Below are 18,413 nucleotides of genomic sequence, written 5' to 3' on the forward strand. Positions count from 1 at the left end.
ACCCAGAATTAATGCTGGAAAAATCTTTGGATCGCGAAAAGCAAAACTCTCAACACTTGATCCTGACGGCCGTGGATGGGGGAGATCCAGTCAGATCCGGGACGGCTTATATTAGGATTAATGTCACTGACGCTAATGACAATCCCCCCGTATTTAGTGAGGAGATCTACAAAGTCAGTCTGAGGGAAAACCTACCACGGGGCTCCTTAGTGCTTCAGGTGAAAGCCGCGGATCAGGATGAAGGGTTATATGCCCAAATCACATACTCATTCAGCAACATACCAGATAATGCACGTACATTATTTTTTTTAGATCCTGAGGAAGGAAGAATTACAAATACACGGATTCTAGACTTTGAAGACACACATAAATACATGTTGGGGGTCGAAGCCAGGGACGGGGGTGGCCAATCCGCTCACTCGAAAGTTCAAATAGAAATTCTTGACGAAAACGACAATGCTCCGGAATTGACATTTACATCCGTGTCCAGCCCGGTAGCTGAAGACTCAGTACCCGGGACAGTGATAGCTCTGATCAAAGTTCGTGACCAAGACACGGGAGAAAACGGAGAAGTCAGCTGTCACATCCAACACAATTTGCCTTTTAAAGTAGTGGTTTCGTCTAACAGTTACTACAAGCTCCTCACAGACAGCACCCTGGACAGGGAAAGGACCCCGGAGTACAATATCACAATCACCGCCACAGACAAAGGCTCTCCCCCACTCTCCACCCAGAAAACCATCCTGTTGCACATCTCGGATATCAATGACAACGCGCCTCTCTTTGAGAAGCCTTCCTACACCGCCTATGTGCCAGAGAACAATCCCTCGGGGGCCTCTATTTTCAGTGTAAAAGCCTCAGACCGGGATCTGGACCGGAACGCCCGAGTCACTTACTCCATCCTGAGCAGCAACCTCCAAGAGGTGCCTCTCTCCTCCTACATCTCCATTAACTCCCAGACCGGAGCGATCTATGCGCAGCGCTCCTTCGACTACGAGCAATTCCGGGAGTTTGAGATGCAAGTGAAGGCCCAAGACGGCGGGTCCCCGCCTCTCAGCAGCAATGTCACAGTCAGGGTGTTTATTGTGGATCAGAATGATAACGCCCCTCGCATCCTGTACCCTTCGCTCGGAGCCGATGGCTCCGCCTTGTTCGAGATGGTGCCTCGCTCGGCCGAGGCAGGTTATCTGGTGACGAAGGTGGTGGCGGTGGATGCTGACTCGGGACACAATGCCTGGCTCTCCTACCATCTGCTCCAGGCCACGGACCCGTCGCTCTTCAGCATGGGGCTGCAGAGCGGGGAGATCCGGACAGCCCGCGCCTTTGCGGACAGAGATGCCGTGAAGCACAGGCTGGTCACCCTGGTGAAGGACAACGGGCAGCCGCCTCTGTCCGCCACAGTGACTCTCAACCTGGTGTTTGCCGAGAACTTCCAAGAGGCTCTTCCGGAAATGAGCGACCAATCGGGTGACTCGGCATCTCAGTCTGATTTACAGTTCTACTTGGTGCTTGCTTTAGCCCTGATCTCATTTTTGTTCCTCCTGACAGTGACACTGGCCATTGTGATGAAATTGCGAAGGTCAGGAAATCCCAAATTGCTTCAGTGTTTTGGTCCTGACCCTTATCCAAAGACCGGCTCTGTGTTCCCACCAAGCTATGAAGATGGGTCTTTGCCTTACACCTACCAGCTGTGTTTGTCCTCAGATTTAAGGAGGAATAAATGTACCTTCCTGAAACCCAGTGCCCAGACGGCAGAGAATATTCTGTTCAGTGACAGCTCTGGGATGTCATTTCTGGGCAATGGATGTTTACAGATTGAGTCGGAGACTACTGGGGAGGTGAGCTTCTTTTTTCATGCGTAATCTGATATTTTTACATTGTAGGCAGTCATTCTGAAATACTGCCTTAATGTTTTTAGGTGTATCTCTTGCTTTTATCTCCATAGTGGTTGAGGTATCATATATATAAATGAATTTGTCTTCAGAACAAAAATCCCTGCATGACAGAGAAAGATTATCTCCGTTTATAGATGACGAAATGAGAGGCAAAGGATATAAATGATTTGGGTATGTCACAGAGGAATTCTGCATTTGAATCTGAGATAAAACTCAAGCTTCCCAATTCCCTATCCACTTCCTTAATTGCACATCCATTCTTACTTTCCAAATCAGAGCCTCTTTCGTCTCATTACAAAAGGTTTAACTGAAATAAGTACATTATGTGGAAATATTTATGCAACTTAGGTAAGATGTCTTCTTTGGAAGAAGCACAAAACTATTAAAGTCATCTAATTGTAATATGCAAATTTTCTTTAATACTCTTCTGTATGCTTTTCTGAGCACCTCTTCTTTAAGATTTTAGGTGGTTGTTGTAATCATAAATTATGAAATATTTGACCGACTTCTCATCTTTTTCTTGAGACTTTTATAGGATGATATTGGGGTATGGTGTCATATAAAGGTGTTATTGGCATATTTTTTGATTATTTTATTTCCTACCAGTGGTAGAGCCATGACATAATTATGTAGGTCAACTAAAACAAGTGATGATAAAAAAAAAACCCTCACAAAATGTCATAATGTATTCTGCAGATACCACACAATTTACATGGTGGAAATATTTTACAAATAGTTGGGAGATTTAAAAATGTTGTAGAGTATTTTTCTGTCTTTATCTGCTCTTGTCAAGCCAGGTTTTCTTGGGTACCGTGAATCCAAATATTCATAGATCATAGGGGCCATAACAATCCTTAAAATGCATTTCTGTACGTACACATGATATGTTCTGGAGGTGGCCCTCTTTGCACTTTCCAGAGCTAGGAGCAAGTGCTGAATTCAATGGACGTGTTAAACACTTAACTTTTCAATAGCGTAGATCTACTAATAGCCCTCCAGAATCTCGAGATATCGATCCTTAGAATTGTCCCTGGAGCATGACTAAATATTGACTAAAATGGCTCTGGGGTTAGTTTAAATATTTTAACGGGGGAGGAGCATATTCCACAACTGAGGGGAAGTAGGAAACATTTCCCTCTAATGCTTATATTTCAGAATACCTCATTTTTGAAGGACTCAGCGGTCTGGAAATCTTAGAAGTTAGAACATATGAACATAGATTGTCCTCAAAGGCACACAGTAGTGGTCAAAGTGCAATTGAAGTGTTCAAAGATGCATGCCAAATTGAAGAAACATGTGATCTTATTCATCTCATGGCTCTGTAATTTATCAAATGGATATTACTACTACATATATGGTATCTACCTATGTATATGTGTATGTTGTGTATATATATATACACACAAGTGTTCCTTTCATATTTTGACTTCATGCATTATTGGCATATATTTTCTCTTGTGGTAGCATTAGCAAGGAAAATTAGACTAGATATTACAAAACTGAACTTGAAAGCTATCAGACTGGGAAATACACAGACTACAAATTGTTTTATAGTACCCATTTGACAAAGCCCACCCATATATAACACTTACAAATTTCATTTCATCTATTGATTTGGTAATGAATGTTATGAATTAAATGACGAATCTGGCCAAGTCAAAATATCTGAAATGTGAACAAAAGATTATTTAATGCTGCAGATGTATATATCAAATATAAGATTACTAAACGAGGATATTGTTATATAACATAGTAAGTGAGTGAAATTCTAAAAAAATCACTTATATTTAAAAGCTACATATATACATTATAACTCCAGGGGAAAGGGGAGTTATGTTTAATTCATATGCAGCAAGATTAAAATTACAAAAATGTTATCAGTAAGTCTTTATAAGGAAAAAAAAAGTTTAGTCACTGACAACAGTTTTGTGGATTTCCTGTGCATATGTCACACTCATATTTACCTAATAAAAAGAACGCCGATTATTTTAAAAAATTAAGTGTCAAATATAAATACAAATCTACAAACTCCAGCACAGAGCTTCTGCAGTAATTGGTTGAGACTCTGAGCGCCGCTGTTCACCAATCAGGGAGAAGAAACGCGATGAGAGATCCAGCCAGCCCAGCACCGCTGTGAGATAGCACAGAACACAGAGATCAGACTCTCACTCAGCGGGTCTCTCCGGACTAAGCATTAATGGGCGATACTGGCTGAAATAGGCTTATGATTTAACACCCGATATTTTCGGAAACATTTGGCAGACATTCCCTGGCGGAGAATCTGCGGCGTTTCCACATTACCATGGGAACTGCAGATGCACAAAGGCTCCGGGATTGCAAAGGGCGAGCCCTGTTCTGCATGATACTGGTTACCGTTTGGGAGGCAGTTTCTGGGCAGATTCCCTATTTTATTCCGGAGGAAATGAAGAAAGGGTCTTTTGTTGCGAACATCGCAAAGGGTCTGGAGCTGGATGTAAAGCAGCTCTCAGACAGCGGAGTCCATATTGTTTCCGGAGGTAAGACTCAGTACTTTGCTTTAGATTTCAAGAGCGGCCATTTATACATCACGGAGAGAATAGACAGAGAGCAGATCTGTGGCCTAGTGGAGAAGTGTGTGTTAAACTGTGAGGTTATAGTGGAGGATAAAATGAAACTTTTTCCGGTCGAAGTAGAAATCACAGATATTAATGATAATGCTCCCAGCTTCCAGTCAGAAGAATTCGATTTAAAAATCAGTGAAACAGCAGCCCCAGGATCACGGTTTTCTGTGCGTCAGGCAGAGGACCCAGATATGGGACTAAATTCCATCCAGAGCTACCAACTCAGCAGTAACACGCATTTCTTACTGGATGTAGAAACGCGATCTGATGGAATAAAATACGCTGAATTGGTGCTGGAAAAGTCTCTAGACCGGGAAGAACAAGCCGTTCACAAGCTAGTCCTCACAGCCACTGACGGGGGAGATCCAGTCAGATCCGGCACTGCGCAAATCCGCGTAATTGTTCTCGATTCTAATGACAATGCCCCAGTTTTTAGCCAGCCTGTCTACAGAGTGAGCATTTGGGAAAACGTGCCTGAAGGTTCCCCGGTTGTCACAGTAAAAGCCACTGATCCGGATGAAGGAGTCAACAAAGAGGTGAAATACTCTTTCCAAAAAATCACAGACAAAGCTTCCAAAATGTTCCACTTGGACCCTAAAACTGGTGAAATAACAGTCGTGGGCAAACTGGACTTTGAGGAAGCTGCATTATATGAAACTGAGGTGCAAGCGCATGACGTGGGAGGTCTTTTCGACAAATCGAAAATTATAATCGTTGTTAGCGATGTGAATGACAACGCTCCGAAAATCGCTCTCAGATCTCTCATCAGCTCGATCCCCGAGGACTCTCCCACCGGGACTGTCATCGCCCTTTTAAATGTGCAAGATCCAGACTCAGGAGAGAACGGGGAGGTCACGTGCTCCACACCCAGCGACCTCCCTTTCCAGCTGAAGAAACCCTTCCAGAATTATTACAGTCTGGTGACAGACCGAGGCCTGGACAGGGAGCAGGTGGCAGCATACAACATCACAGTGACCGCCACGGACAATGGGACTCCTCCTCTTTCTACAGCCACCACGATCCAACTCCGGATTTTAGACAAGAACGACAACTGTCCTCTTTTCGATAAAACATTCTACACCGGCTGCGTCACTGAGAATAACCCGAGAGGAGTCTCCGTTTTCTCCCTGAGGGCAAGTGACCCCGACTGGGGGGAGAACGCCAGAGTCACTTACTCCATTATTGAAGGAGACAGAAGCGAAGTGCCTTTGTCCTCTTCCATCTCCATTAACTCCGAGACTGGGGCTCTCTACGCTCTGCGCTCCTTCGATTACGAACAGTTCCGGGAGATTCGGTTCCAAGTGAAGGCTCAGGATGGGGGTTCCCCACCTCTCAGCAGTAATGTCTCCGTCACTCTCTTTATACTGGATCGGAATGACAACAGCCCGCACATCTTACACCCCTCCTTTCCCACCGATGGCTCCACGGGAGTGGAGTTGGCCCCTCGCTCCTCCGAGCCGGGTTACCTGGTCACTAAGGTGGTGGCGGTGGATGCAGACTCTGGGCAGAACGCCTGGCTCTCCTACCAGCTGCTGAAGGCTACAGAGCCGGGGCTCTTCTCTGTGGGACTCCACAGCGGCGAGATCAGGACAGCGCGCTCCTTTGTAGACAAAGATGCGCTCAAGCAAAGTCTGGTGGTTTTAGTGAAGGACAAGGGGCAGCCCCCTCTCTCTGCCACGGCCACTGTCACGGTGGTGGTGGCTGACAGGATCCCCGAAATTCTCTCCGATTTAAGCAGTCTCTCAACTCCTGCAGACCCCCAGTCCAGCCTCACCTTGTATTTGGTGATCGCTGTGGCTTCCGTTTCTTGCTTGTTCTTTACCTTTATCCTAGTGTTACTGGCCCTGAGGCTTCGCAGGTGGAGAAACTCGCAACTGTTTGACTCCTCGAGTGTGACTTTCAGTGGAGTTCCCGTCTCGCAGTTTGCGGGGATCGATGGAGTCAGAGCTTTTCTTCACTCCTACTCACATGAGAGTTCTCTAACCACGGACTGCGGAAAGAGCCAATTCAACGTTCCCAAATCAAACTATTCAAATACTCTGACCAGTCAGCAGACTTACGAGATAAAGAATCCTATTCTAATGACTGAAGAGTTATATATTAATAAAGGGGATCAGACCTGCTTTCAGGTGAGCTGATATTTTGGCGCTTTCTTATTTGTGTTTAGATATAAGGACTTTTGAATATATAGCAGTATTCTAAATATATAGGGGAGTGAATGTTATATTCAGCACAATGCTCTTGGAATTCATTTGGAAGTGTTTTGGAAGCCATTGTAGCCCCCGGAGCATTTGGTCAGAACTTGTAAGTTTTGTTTTGTGTCACTTTACGAGTTCTGATGAATAACGGATAACGGATTCTGTGATAACGGATGCTTTTCATTGCCTGAAATAATATAAAGGTATTCGGGCATAATTTAAAAAAAAAAGATTGGCAGAGAATATGAACGGTGTTGTAAAGCAGGGTGAATAGGTATCGACTTGGCTGTCAATATTATTTTAATTTGCAAACCAGCTTGCTTGAATTCCAACTTGATGTAATTGCAAACTATATGCATTCAAAATCCATAATGAGGAAATTAACATTATGTTATTCTGAGAGGTATTGGTGACTGCATCGATCATAATCCTCTTTGAGACTGGGTGTGAATACACCTTTCAAGTAACGTAGCTGTCAGGATGAGTTAATGGGAAGCCCCTCACCTAAGACAAAAGGGGGTTGTGAACCCACCCGGGAATTTGGAGTGAGTGGGCGGAGGGCTGTTGCTGAGTAATGTTTGTGTGGGGGGGTGGAGGAGAGGCATAACGCATAGGCACAAAACTGACAGAGTTTTGGGTCTGGTGTTGGCTATGAGTCTTGGGTCTGTAAGCTGAGAAACTACTCCTTTTTGGGGGGGGTTCTCCTGTCGTTGGGGAAGAAGGTCTTCGTACATTCACTGTACATAAACAAGACTGCATCAAAGAAAATACCAGACTCCATCAACTTCTGCTTCCAGCTGGAATCTCCCCAGGGCCCAGAAATTTGACCAGCAGCTTGAGTGAAAAGCGGGCAACCGTTATATAATATTTATTTAGGATGAAGATACTATTTGAACATTTTTTTCATTTATTGTAAAAATAATAGTCTTGTGTCCTAGTTTGGGGCCCTGAGAAGTTGCCATATATGTGTGGCAGATTATACTAATGCTTTTAAACACAGCTAGTATTAGAAGAAATATTCTAACATTTCTTAGTCATGTTTATCGAGGAAACGAGATGTTTTTCAACAGCACATGGATTAGAAATAATTTTAAAATGGCTAACTGGAATTTCCTTGGTGAGTGGACCGATAATTATAGATAACTTATCTGTCAGTTGTGTAGGGATATTTGACAGTCTTATTTTATCTTTGCACCGTAGGGCAATTTTTAATATACGGATTTACTAGGACTGATTTTACCTTTCCAGAGATGCTTCCATTTTGGAACATTTCAGGGTATGTTTGGGAACCTTTTACTGTGCTTTTTAGGGCAGTTCTGTCGGAGAACTCTGCCTAGTATGTACTTATAGTACAATTTGAGAATGGAAACTTTCCTTTGTTGCTTTAGAAACACTCTGTGTATTGTGAGTGGACCGAATAGTTTGAAGGAAAAAGAGAAGCTAAAACGGACAATAAGACTCTAAAGCTAACTCAAAAAATGGCTCAGTTCAGAAGTTTACTTTGAGGGTTAGAGCCCGCGGCTACTCAAACGCGCTCATTTCACTCACGTGTTAAAAATGCTACACTCTGTCAAACACTATTGGCTGTGTCTCACGGGTATTAGTGACTGTGGTAGATGTGATTCTTTGAATAGAACTTGTGAATATTGGAAAGTTCTCCTGCCTATTCATATTCATATATACAGATATAAATATACTGAAAGAATCATTGTCACCACATACACACAAACGATACAGAAAACTCAAGAATGTCTGAGGTTTGCACGATTCATGGATGGCTACACACAAACATACGTACACACTATTTACAGTCGAGATTTTTACATCTCATCTGTGATTCACTTGTTTACCATTAAGAGAAATCATTTTACAACACTGTACACTTACAATACGTTTTGAATAGAAAAAAAATCTCCCACGAGAGTCCTAGAGCTGCGTCGTCGTCCATAATAAAATCGCTGCTCTTGCAGTTCTCCCTTTGAAACTCAGAGTGCCGCTGTTGGCCAATGCGGAGCCAAGGCTGGAGCTGGAGATCCATCTGAGCCTCCAGCAGTGCGATTGCTCCGTCACACAGCGCAGATGGGAGAGGAAACGCCAGAGAGACCTTCCCAGTCCGGCAGGGGAAAGGGAACCGTCACAGAGCGCTCTGTACAGCGAAGAAGACAATCCGGACTCTATTTGCACTACGTGATCGCACATATCTTCAACCTGAAGTGATTAATGAAAACAAAGAAGACAGCAAGAATAGAGCAAACCTGACAGGGACCGGGATGGAAATCAGGCGCCGAGAGCCGATCCGGGCAGTCACACGGCAAGTACTGTTGTTTCCTTTCTTATTGTCTTTGTTCTGCCGGGCGGTCTCGGAGCAGATCCGTTATTCGATTCCCGAGGAAATGGCGAAAGGTTCCCTTGTGGGGAATCTCGCCAAGGATTTGGGGCTGAGTGTGAGAGAACTGCCCAACCGGAAGCTCCGTGTTGTCTCTGTAGATAAAAAGCAACACTTCAGCGTGAATGAGGAAAGTGGCAAAGTCTATGTGAATGGCAGGATAGACCGGGAGGAGATTTGCGGGACATCTCAACTCTGCGTCATAAATTTCGAAACTGTGCTGGAAAATCCCTTGAACATTTTCCACATAAATGTCGCGATCCAGGACATTAACGATAATGCCCCGCGTTTCTTAAAAGATAATATCAAACTAGAAGTGACTGAATCTACTTTACCAGGTGCCCGCTTCCTCCTGGGAAATGCTGAAGACCCTGACGTTGGGGTGAATTCTCTGCAGAGTTATCAGCTGAGCCCCAATCAGGATTTCATCCTGGAAGTCAAAGAGAGCCGGGATGGCAATAAATATGCAGAGTTAGTGCTGCAGAAACCCCTGGACCGGGAAAGCCAGCGCAGCCTTCACTTGATCCTCACGGCTGTGGATGGGGGAGAGCAGCGGAGAACTGGGACCGCCCAGATATGGATTAATGTCTCCGACGCCAATGACAACCCCCCCATTTTCACTCAGGAGCTCTACAAAGTCAGCCTAATGGAAAATGCACCGACGGGCTCCTTAGTGCTTCAGGTTAAAGCCACCGACAACGATGAAGGTTCGTATGCTCAGATCAGCTATGTCTTCAGCCACATTCCAGAAAAGGCCCGTCAGAAATTCAGTCTGGACCCAGAAACCGGGGAAATCACCGTAAAGGAGCCCTTGGACTTTGAGGAGACACGTGACTACACCCTGGTAGTAGAAGCAAAGGATGGAGGCGGACTAGTGACACACTGCGAAGTGAAGATCGGGGTTCTTGATGAGAACGACAATGCCCCCGAAATGACACTCACATCCATGTCCAATCCAATCCCAGAAGACTCACTTGCTGGGACGGTGATAGCTCTGATCAATGTTAAGGATGAAGATTCTGAAGATAATGGAAAGGTCTCCTGCCATTTGCAGGATGATTCGCCGTTTAAGATAATATCGTCTGCCAATAATTATTACAAAGTTGTCACAGACAGCACCCTGGACAGGGAAAGGACCCCGGAGTACAATATCACAATCACAGCTGTAGACAAAGGCTCTCCCCCACTCTCCACCCAGAAAACCATCCTGTTGCACATCTCGGATATCAATGACAACACGCCTCTCTTTGAGAAGCCTTCCTACACCGCCTATGTGCCAGAGAACAATCCCTCGGGGGCCTCTATTTTCAGTGTAAAAGCGTCAGACCGGGATCTGGACCGGAACGCCCGAGTCACTTACTCCATCCTGAGCAGCAACCTCCAAGAGGTGCCTCTCTCCTCCTACATCTCCATTAACTTCCAGACCGGAGCGATCTATGCGCAGCGCTCCTTCGACTACGAGCAATTCCGGGAGTTTGAGATGCAAGTGAAGGCCCAAGACGGCGGGTCCCCGCCTCTCAGCAGCAATGTCACCGTCAGGGTGTTTATTGTGGATCAGAATGATAACGCCCCTCGCATCCTGTACCCTTCGCTCGGAGCCGATGGCTCCGCCTTGTTCGAGATGGTGCCTCGCTCGGCCGAGGCAGGTTATCTGGTGACGAAGGTGGTGGCGGTGGATGCTGACTCGGGACACAATGCCTGGCTCTCCTACCATCTGCTCCAGGCCACGGACCCGTCGCTCTTCAGCATGGGGCTGCAGAGCGGGGAGATCCGGACAGCCCGCGCCTTTGCGGACAGAGATGCCGTGAAGCACAGGCTGGTCACCCTGGTGAAGGACAACGGGCAGCCGCCTCTGTCCGCCACAGTGACTCTCAACCTGGTGTTTGCCGAGAACTTCCAAGAGGCTCTTCCGGAAATGAGCGACCAATCGGGTGACTCGGCATCTCAGTCTGATTTACAGTTCTACTTGGTGCTGGCTTTAGCCCTGATCTCATTTTTCTTCCTCCTGACCGTTGCACTCGTTATTGTGATGAAATTGCGAAGTTCAAGGAAACCTAAATTACTTCAGTGTTTTGGTCCTGACTCTTATTCAGAAGCTAGCCATAGGTTCCCACTGAACTATGATGATGGAACTTTGCCTTATTCATATCAGCTGTGTCTATCCTCGGATTGCAAGAAGAATCCTAATGTCCAGATAGCAGAGAATATTGTGTGTAGTGACAGCTCAGGGATGCTATTTCTGAGTAATGGAAGTAGCATCTTACATACTCAGACGGAGATTGCTGGGGAGGTAAGTTTCCAATTTTATACTCATGTTTGTTTGCAGATTTTTAAAATATATGTTTATCTCTTTAAGGAGTGTAGGAGGTCATTGTGAAATTGAACGTGAGTAATTTTTCGGCTATTATGTTGTACACATCACTGGAGTCTCTGAAACAGGAATTAATCATAGAACAATAAAAATATAAAAATGTAAGACTGGCAGGGACCTCCCAGCCCTCTCTACCGAGTCAGGACCAAGAAAACCTATACCATCCATAACAGGTGTCAAGCTGTCCTGCAATGAATCAAGAGCCTGGACAGACTGTTAGGAAACAGGGCACAACTCCCCGCTCCTACCCATTGGCTGTGAATTCTATATATAGTTTTCATCAACCAATTATCAAGTGTAAACTCCTTAAGCACTTTAACAGTATTAACATGTAGTCACAGACAGTCCCCTTGGATACTCCAATCGGTCTCACCACCAAGGTAAGCTTGCCCTTGTGATAAATGGTCCCTTCCACCAAAGATCAGAGCAATAGTCAGGTTACTCCCAGTCCCAAAGGATTAGTCACTTACCCCAGGTCCATTGCACTAGAGGTCTCATATCAAAGACAAGGCTAGTAGCCAAATCTATAATAAAGTATCTAAGCATTTATTAACTAGGAAAAGATTAAAACAGCTAAACATACACACTTAAATGAGTTATAGTCTTAAATTTCAAAAGGTAGTAGATTAGAAGCTTCTCTAATAAGCAAGTTCTGTGTGTTCCTTGGGTCTAACACTGTCTAAGCACTTGGGATCTTTTGCTTATGTTTCTTAATCCTGGCCCTTTAGAGTTTAATTAGCATAAATATACAATTCCTCCTTGCTAGGGCTTCTGATTCCTTCCTCTCTTCTGCTTCAGCTTGCAAACTTAACTGTTGGGAGGAATTCATGTGCAGGTTTCCTACTCATGGGGTACGGGGGAAGAGTAATAAACAGAGTCTTTTGTCTTCTGATGTTCCACAATAGTTGTTCTGGTGTTGATGGGCCTTCTTTGCCAGGCAGGACATAACATCTTTTATTGGAGGCTAGTATTTAACACGAGTTAATGTTTCTGCCCTGTCTGGTGATTTACAGAGGCTTATAATACAAATGCTTAAATATTACATTACAATGTTGGATACAGATTTTATAAGTGAGATTAATGCATGCAGAAACTTACAAGCATTCAATAAATTCTAAACACTGCACATTTTTATAATTCTGATACCTGTTTTAATAATACTAACACTCAGGTGAACTATACTGATTCTGGCTACCTGTTTGTCAATATTCAAATGAGGAATGGGGACCTTGGCATAAGTTGGCACCTAGTTTGCCAGCATCACAACAGGTGTTTGTCCAACCCCTTTCTTTAAAACCTCCAATGATGGGGATTCCACAACCTCCCTTGGAAGCCTAGTCAAGTGTTTTGCTGCCCTTATAGTTAGAAAGGTTTTCCTAGTCTAACCTAAATCTCCCTTACTGCAGATTAAGCCAATTACTTCTTGTCCTTCAGTGGACATAGAGAACTACTGATCACCATCCTCTTTACAACACCCTTAACATATCTGAAAACTGTTATCAGGTCCCCTTTCAGTCTTCTTTTCACAAGACTAAATATGCCCAGTTTGTTTAACCTTTCTGCATAGGTCAGGTTTTCTAAACATTTGATCATTTTTGTTGCTCTCCTCTGGACTCTCCGCAGTTTGTCCACATCTTTCCCAAAGTGTGGTGTCCAGAATTGGACACAGTACAGCAGCTGAAACCTCAACAGTGCTGAATACAGGGGGACAATTATCTCTTATGTCTTACATATCACACTCCTCTTAATACATCCCAGAATGTTATTAGCCTTTTTCACAACTGCATCACACTGTTGATTCATATTCAATTTGCGATCTGCTATAATCCCATGATCCTTTTCAGCAGTACTACTATCTAGCCAGTTATTCCCCATTTTGTAGCTGTGCATTTGATTTTTTCCCTCCTAAGTACTTTGCACTTGTCTTTATTGAATTTCATTTTGTTGAATTCAGACCAATTCTCCAGTTTGTAGAGGTCATTTTGAATTATAATCCTGTATTCCAAAGTGCTTGCAAGCCCTCCCATCTTGGTGTCATCAACAAATTTTATAAGCATACTCTCCACTCCATTATGAAAGTCATTAATGAAAATATTGAATAATATTGGACCCAGGACTGACCACTGCAGAACCCCATTAAATACATCCTCCCAGTCTGTGAATTAACCATTGATAACTACTCTTTGAATAAGGTCTTTCAACCAGTTGTGAACTCATCTTATACAAATTTCATCTAGACTGCATTTCCCCAGTATGCTTATGAGAGTGTCATGTGGGACTGTGTCAGAAACCTTACTAAAATCAATATATATCATATCTACTGCTTCCGTCCAATCCCCAAAGCCAGTAACCCTGTCAAAGAAGGCAAATAGTTTGGTTAGCATGTTTTGTTCTTGACAAATCCATGCTGGCTATTCTTTATAATTCTGTTGTCCTCTAGAACCTTACAAACTGATTGTTTAATAATTAGTTTCAGTATCTTATAATTCAGTATCACTAATTAGTTTCAGTATTGTTTAGTAATTAGTTTTAGTATCTATCCTAGTATTGAAATTAGGCTGACAGGTCTATAATTCCTCAGGTTCATCTTTTTCCTCTTTTAAAAGACAGATACTATGTTTGCCCTTTTCCAGTCCTCTGGGACCTCATCTGTCCCCTAGGAGTTCGCAAAGAAAATTGCTAACAGTTCTGAGATTGCTTCGCCTAGTTTCTTAAGTACTGTAAGATGAATTTCGTCAGGCCCTACCAACTTATTTAAACATTATTTAACCTGCTCTTTCCCTATTGTGGCTTGTGTTCCTTCTGTATCGCTGCCTGCAGTGACTCAAGAGAGTAAGTACAAAAGTCAGGCCAGACTGTTAGGAACCATGGCACAAACCCCAAATTGGTTGTAAGTTCTATACTTAGATTTTGCTAAACACCTTAGGCACTATGACAGCCTTAACATGGAGTCACAGATAGTCCCCTTATGTACTAGTCTGTCTCACCACCACCATGAGCTTACCTTTTTAATAGATAGTACCTGACATCAAGAATCACAGCAATATTCAGGTTACTCCCTGTCCCAAAGGACCAGTCATTTACCCCAGGTCAGTTGCACTTTAGATATCACACCAAAGACAACGCTTCTGTCCAATTCTATAATAAACTTTATAAAGATTTATTAAATAGGAAAAGAAAATCCAAGATTTATTTAAAAGGTTAAAGCAGGTAATCATAGAAACACAAATGAGATACAGTCTTTATTTTCAAAAGCTAATTGAAGCTTCCATAATAAGTAAGCAGTATATATCCTTTAGGGTAACCCAAGCAAAGCAGCTGGGGATCTCTTGCTTATGCCTAGAAACACTTTGCACCCAGAGTTCAAGCAGCATAGAGATAAAGTTCTTTTTATCCCCCTACTGGCATGTACTCTCAGCTGCAAACTCAGCTGGTGGGAGGGTGCTATGGAATACACCCCTGTATTCACACCCTACACATTATTGTAATAATCTTTGTACAACATATGCCTTGAAAGGTTTCATATGAAAACTCATAATTTGCTGGTCAGTAACGTACTGGTAAAATATGTGTGGCAACATTGCATGTGAAAGTATAAAATTCCCCAGTATGATGTTATGAACACGTGTTCTACAGCCCTGCCCAAGCAGAAATCAGGTCTGTCCTAAAGAAAGGAAGGAATGTGTGCTTGCCTTAATTTGCATTTAAGCAGCAAACAGAGTCATCAAGCAGGGAGGGAAAACAAAGGAAGTTCAAACAGGTGGAAAAAACCAGCATGGAATATTCTTCCACATGTACTCTTTGTCTCCTGGGTCTCAGCTGGAAATATTTTTCAAGGGGTGGGGGGACTGAAACTATAAAAAAAAGGGACAAACCGCCCAAGGGATCCCTCTTTCTCTCCTTGCCCACATCATTCTCAGCACTTGAGAAGACAAAAGGAAACAGCCATTGGACTCTGGGGGAGGGGTCCTGACCTTGGTCAGTAATCTGCTGGAGCATGTGGTGAGAAAGTGTGCTTTGCTACTAAGATTTCTTAAGTAGATACTAGTAAGCTTTTTATCTTTGTTTTTCTTGTAACCATTTCTGACTTTGATGCTGCAATACTTGTTCTCACTTAAAATCCATCTTTTTATAGTTAATAAATTTGTTTTACTGTTTTATCTAATCCAATGTGTTGAAATAGAGGTGTCTGGGTAACTCCCTTTAAGATAATAACATTGCATACTATTTCCTTAATGGAATTATGAATTTAATATATTTGTACTGTCCAGAAAAGGGCTAGGCAGTATAGGACATACATTACTGGGGGAAGATCTGGGACTGGGGGTGTGTTATGGTCATCCTACAGTATAGCCAAGGCTGGCAAGAGCCAGGGTGTACCTGGCAGGCTGCAGTTACACACAGAACTTCAGGGTGTGGCTTACATCCTGAAAGGCTGTTTGTGAGTGGCCCAGGTGGTAGCTACTACGGCAAGGCACTGTAAGGCACCCACAATTGCAGGGAAGGGGTGACACAGCCCCCCACCAGTCTGGATTGTGCCCCAGTATGACACAGAGGGGTCTGCTTGCATGATTCATTTTCATAGGAAGGACAGAACAACAACAGTCTTTTGTCCTCTTGTTGATGAAATATAAGGAAATTCCAGGTGCAAGGATCCACAATATTCCATCTGGTATCGATGGACCTTTCCTTCTGGGAAGGGCATAACACCTTCAGTTGAATATCAGCCCTTCAGACTAGATGATGTCTCTCTCCTGTGTGGTGATTTACACAGTCACAGAGGCTCACACTACAGCCACTCAAAGATTACCTTACAATATGGGTTACAGATGTTATAAGTGAGATTAATACATGCAGTAACTCACAAGCATTCAATAAAGCCTAAACATGTTCTTGTAATTCTAACATCTGTTTTAACAATACTAACACATAGGTGATCCAGATTGATTTTAGGTATGTATTTTTCAGTATTTAATTGAGACCTGGGGACCTTAGCATGAGCAGGCACCTGCTCTTTCAGCATCACACTTTCTCTCTTGTTAATATTCATTGTATTAATTATCTGATCACTGTGAGACTACCTCTGAGTCTGTTTTCCATGACAGTGCCACTGACCACTTGGTAAGGCAACTCCCATCTTTTCATGTGGTGTATATTTATAGCTGACTACTTTTTTTCACTCCATGTATCTGATGAAGTGGGTGATAGCCCACAAAAGCTTATGCCCAAATAAATGTGTTAGTCTCTAAGGTGCTACAAGGACTCCTCATTGTTTTTACCTAATACACAGTCATCATTCCTAAATACTCATAGTCTTATACTTCTGTAATCCTACAATTTAAGTCTATTTAGCTTACATTGATTATATATGAAATGAGAAATAGCACAATGATAAATGGGTGATAAAATGAACTAATTGGCTGCAGTTTTAAGAGAACTGTCCATGATGATGCCAAGATCTCTTTCTTGAATGGTAAAAACTAATTTAGGCCCCATCATTTTGTATGTATAGTAGGGATTATTTTTTCCAATGTGCATTACTTTGCATTTATCAACATTGAATTTAATCTGCCATTTTGTTGCCCCATCACTCAGTTTTATGAGATCCATTTGTAGCTCTTCATAGTCAGCTTTGGATTTAACTGTCTTTAGGAATTTTGTAGCCTCTGCAAATGGTTTACCCCCTTTTCCAAATAATTTATGAATACGTTGAACAGTACTGGTCCCAGTACAGATTCTTGAAGACCCCACTATTTACTTCTCTGCATTCTGAAAACTGACCTTTATTTCTACCCTTTATTTCCTATCTTTTAACCAGTTGCTGAGCCAAGAGAGGGCCTTTCCTCTTATCCAAGACTGCTTATTTTGCTTAAGAGTCTTTGTGTGGGACTCTGTCAAAGGCTTTTTAAAAGTCCAAGTAGGCTATATCAGCTGTATGGTGCTTGTCCACATGTTTGTTGACACCTTTAAATAATTAGAATAGATTGGTGAGGCATAATTTCCCCTTACAAAAGCCCTTTTGACTCGTCCCAAATCTATCATGTTCATCTATGTGCCTGATAATTCTGTTCTTTACTATAGTTTTAACCAATTTTTTTAAAGTTCAAAAGGAACCCAGTTAGTCATTATAAATACAAATATATAAAGAGATTATTATTATTCCACCAGTTTCTCACCTCTTACATATCACCTATATAAAATGAAGTTATGTTCTGATATGAAGGTTTTATCTGCATAAATTTGTGATGGCCACTTTACTCAACTGTGCTAAGGCCATTAGAGAGTTAAGTGTGTCATTCCAAAGAAGTGATGACAAAACCATTAAAACATCTCTTCCTGTAACTGTCCATGCCACATGTCTTATAAGGGGAAAATCTGTAGTACAAATATTTTAGAGAGTTTAAATCAGTTTGCTTGGCCTTTTCTCTCTCTCTCTCTCTCTCTCTCTCTCTCTCTCTCTCTACCTGCCTCTATCAAGCCAGGCTCCCTTAGTTACCATGAGTCCAAATGTTCAGTGGTCATGTGATGCCTTAAACATTTAGATAATATCTTTTAAAAAGTCTTTGTATATAAATGTGAATATGTAATATTTTAAGGGCTAGTTTCCCTACTCTTTCCAAAACGAGAAGCAAGTACTGAGTATCACTGGAATGTTATGACTCCTTTTCTGCAGCACAGACAGTGCTCCTATTTCTTGCAATTCAAGATATGGGCTCTTCAAAGTAGCATTGGTGTATGACTGACTATTGACTACCATGGGTCTAGGCTCCGTGTTTTATTTTTATTTTTGTGGACGATAAAGGCATATACCACTGTAGAAGGGGAAAGGAAATATTTATTTGCCTGTTTGATAGTTTAAAATACTGTTTTTAAGCTTCTCCTAGGTTTATAATATTAAACACTACCCTGGAAGAGGTGCATTCGTGGTCAGAGCGTTCAAAGGTGTATAACCAACGATAAAAT

At 42.7% G+C, this 18,413-nt stretch overlaps 1 protein-coding gene across 1 annotated transcript in view; it reads left to right on the forward strand.

Annotated features, from left to right (window-relative positions):
• The first annotated feature begins 8,750 nt into the window (after window positions 1–8,750).
• Window positions 8,751–18,413, forward strand: part of LOC141992678 (protocadherin gamma-A4-like) — a 106,072-nt gene continuing 96,409 nt past the window's right edge. Inside the window, exon 1 of the mRNA XM_074962010.1 lies at window positions 8,751–11,369. Coding sequence (XP_074818111.1) covers window positions 8,964–11,369 — 2,406 coding nt within the window. The 5' untranslated portion in view covers window positions 8,751–8,963. The remainder of the gene's footprint in view (window positions 11,370–18,413) is intronic.

This window comes from Natator depressus, chromosome 8 (assembly GCF_965152275.1).
Source record: "Natator depressus isolate rNatDep1 chromosome 8, rNatDep2.hap1, whole genome shotgun sequence".
Classification (NCBI taxonomy): domain Eukaryota; kingdom Metazoa; phylum Chordata; order Testudines; family Cheloniidae; genus Natator; species Natator depressus.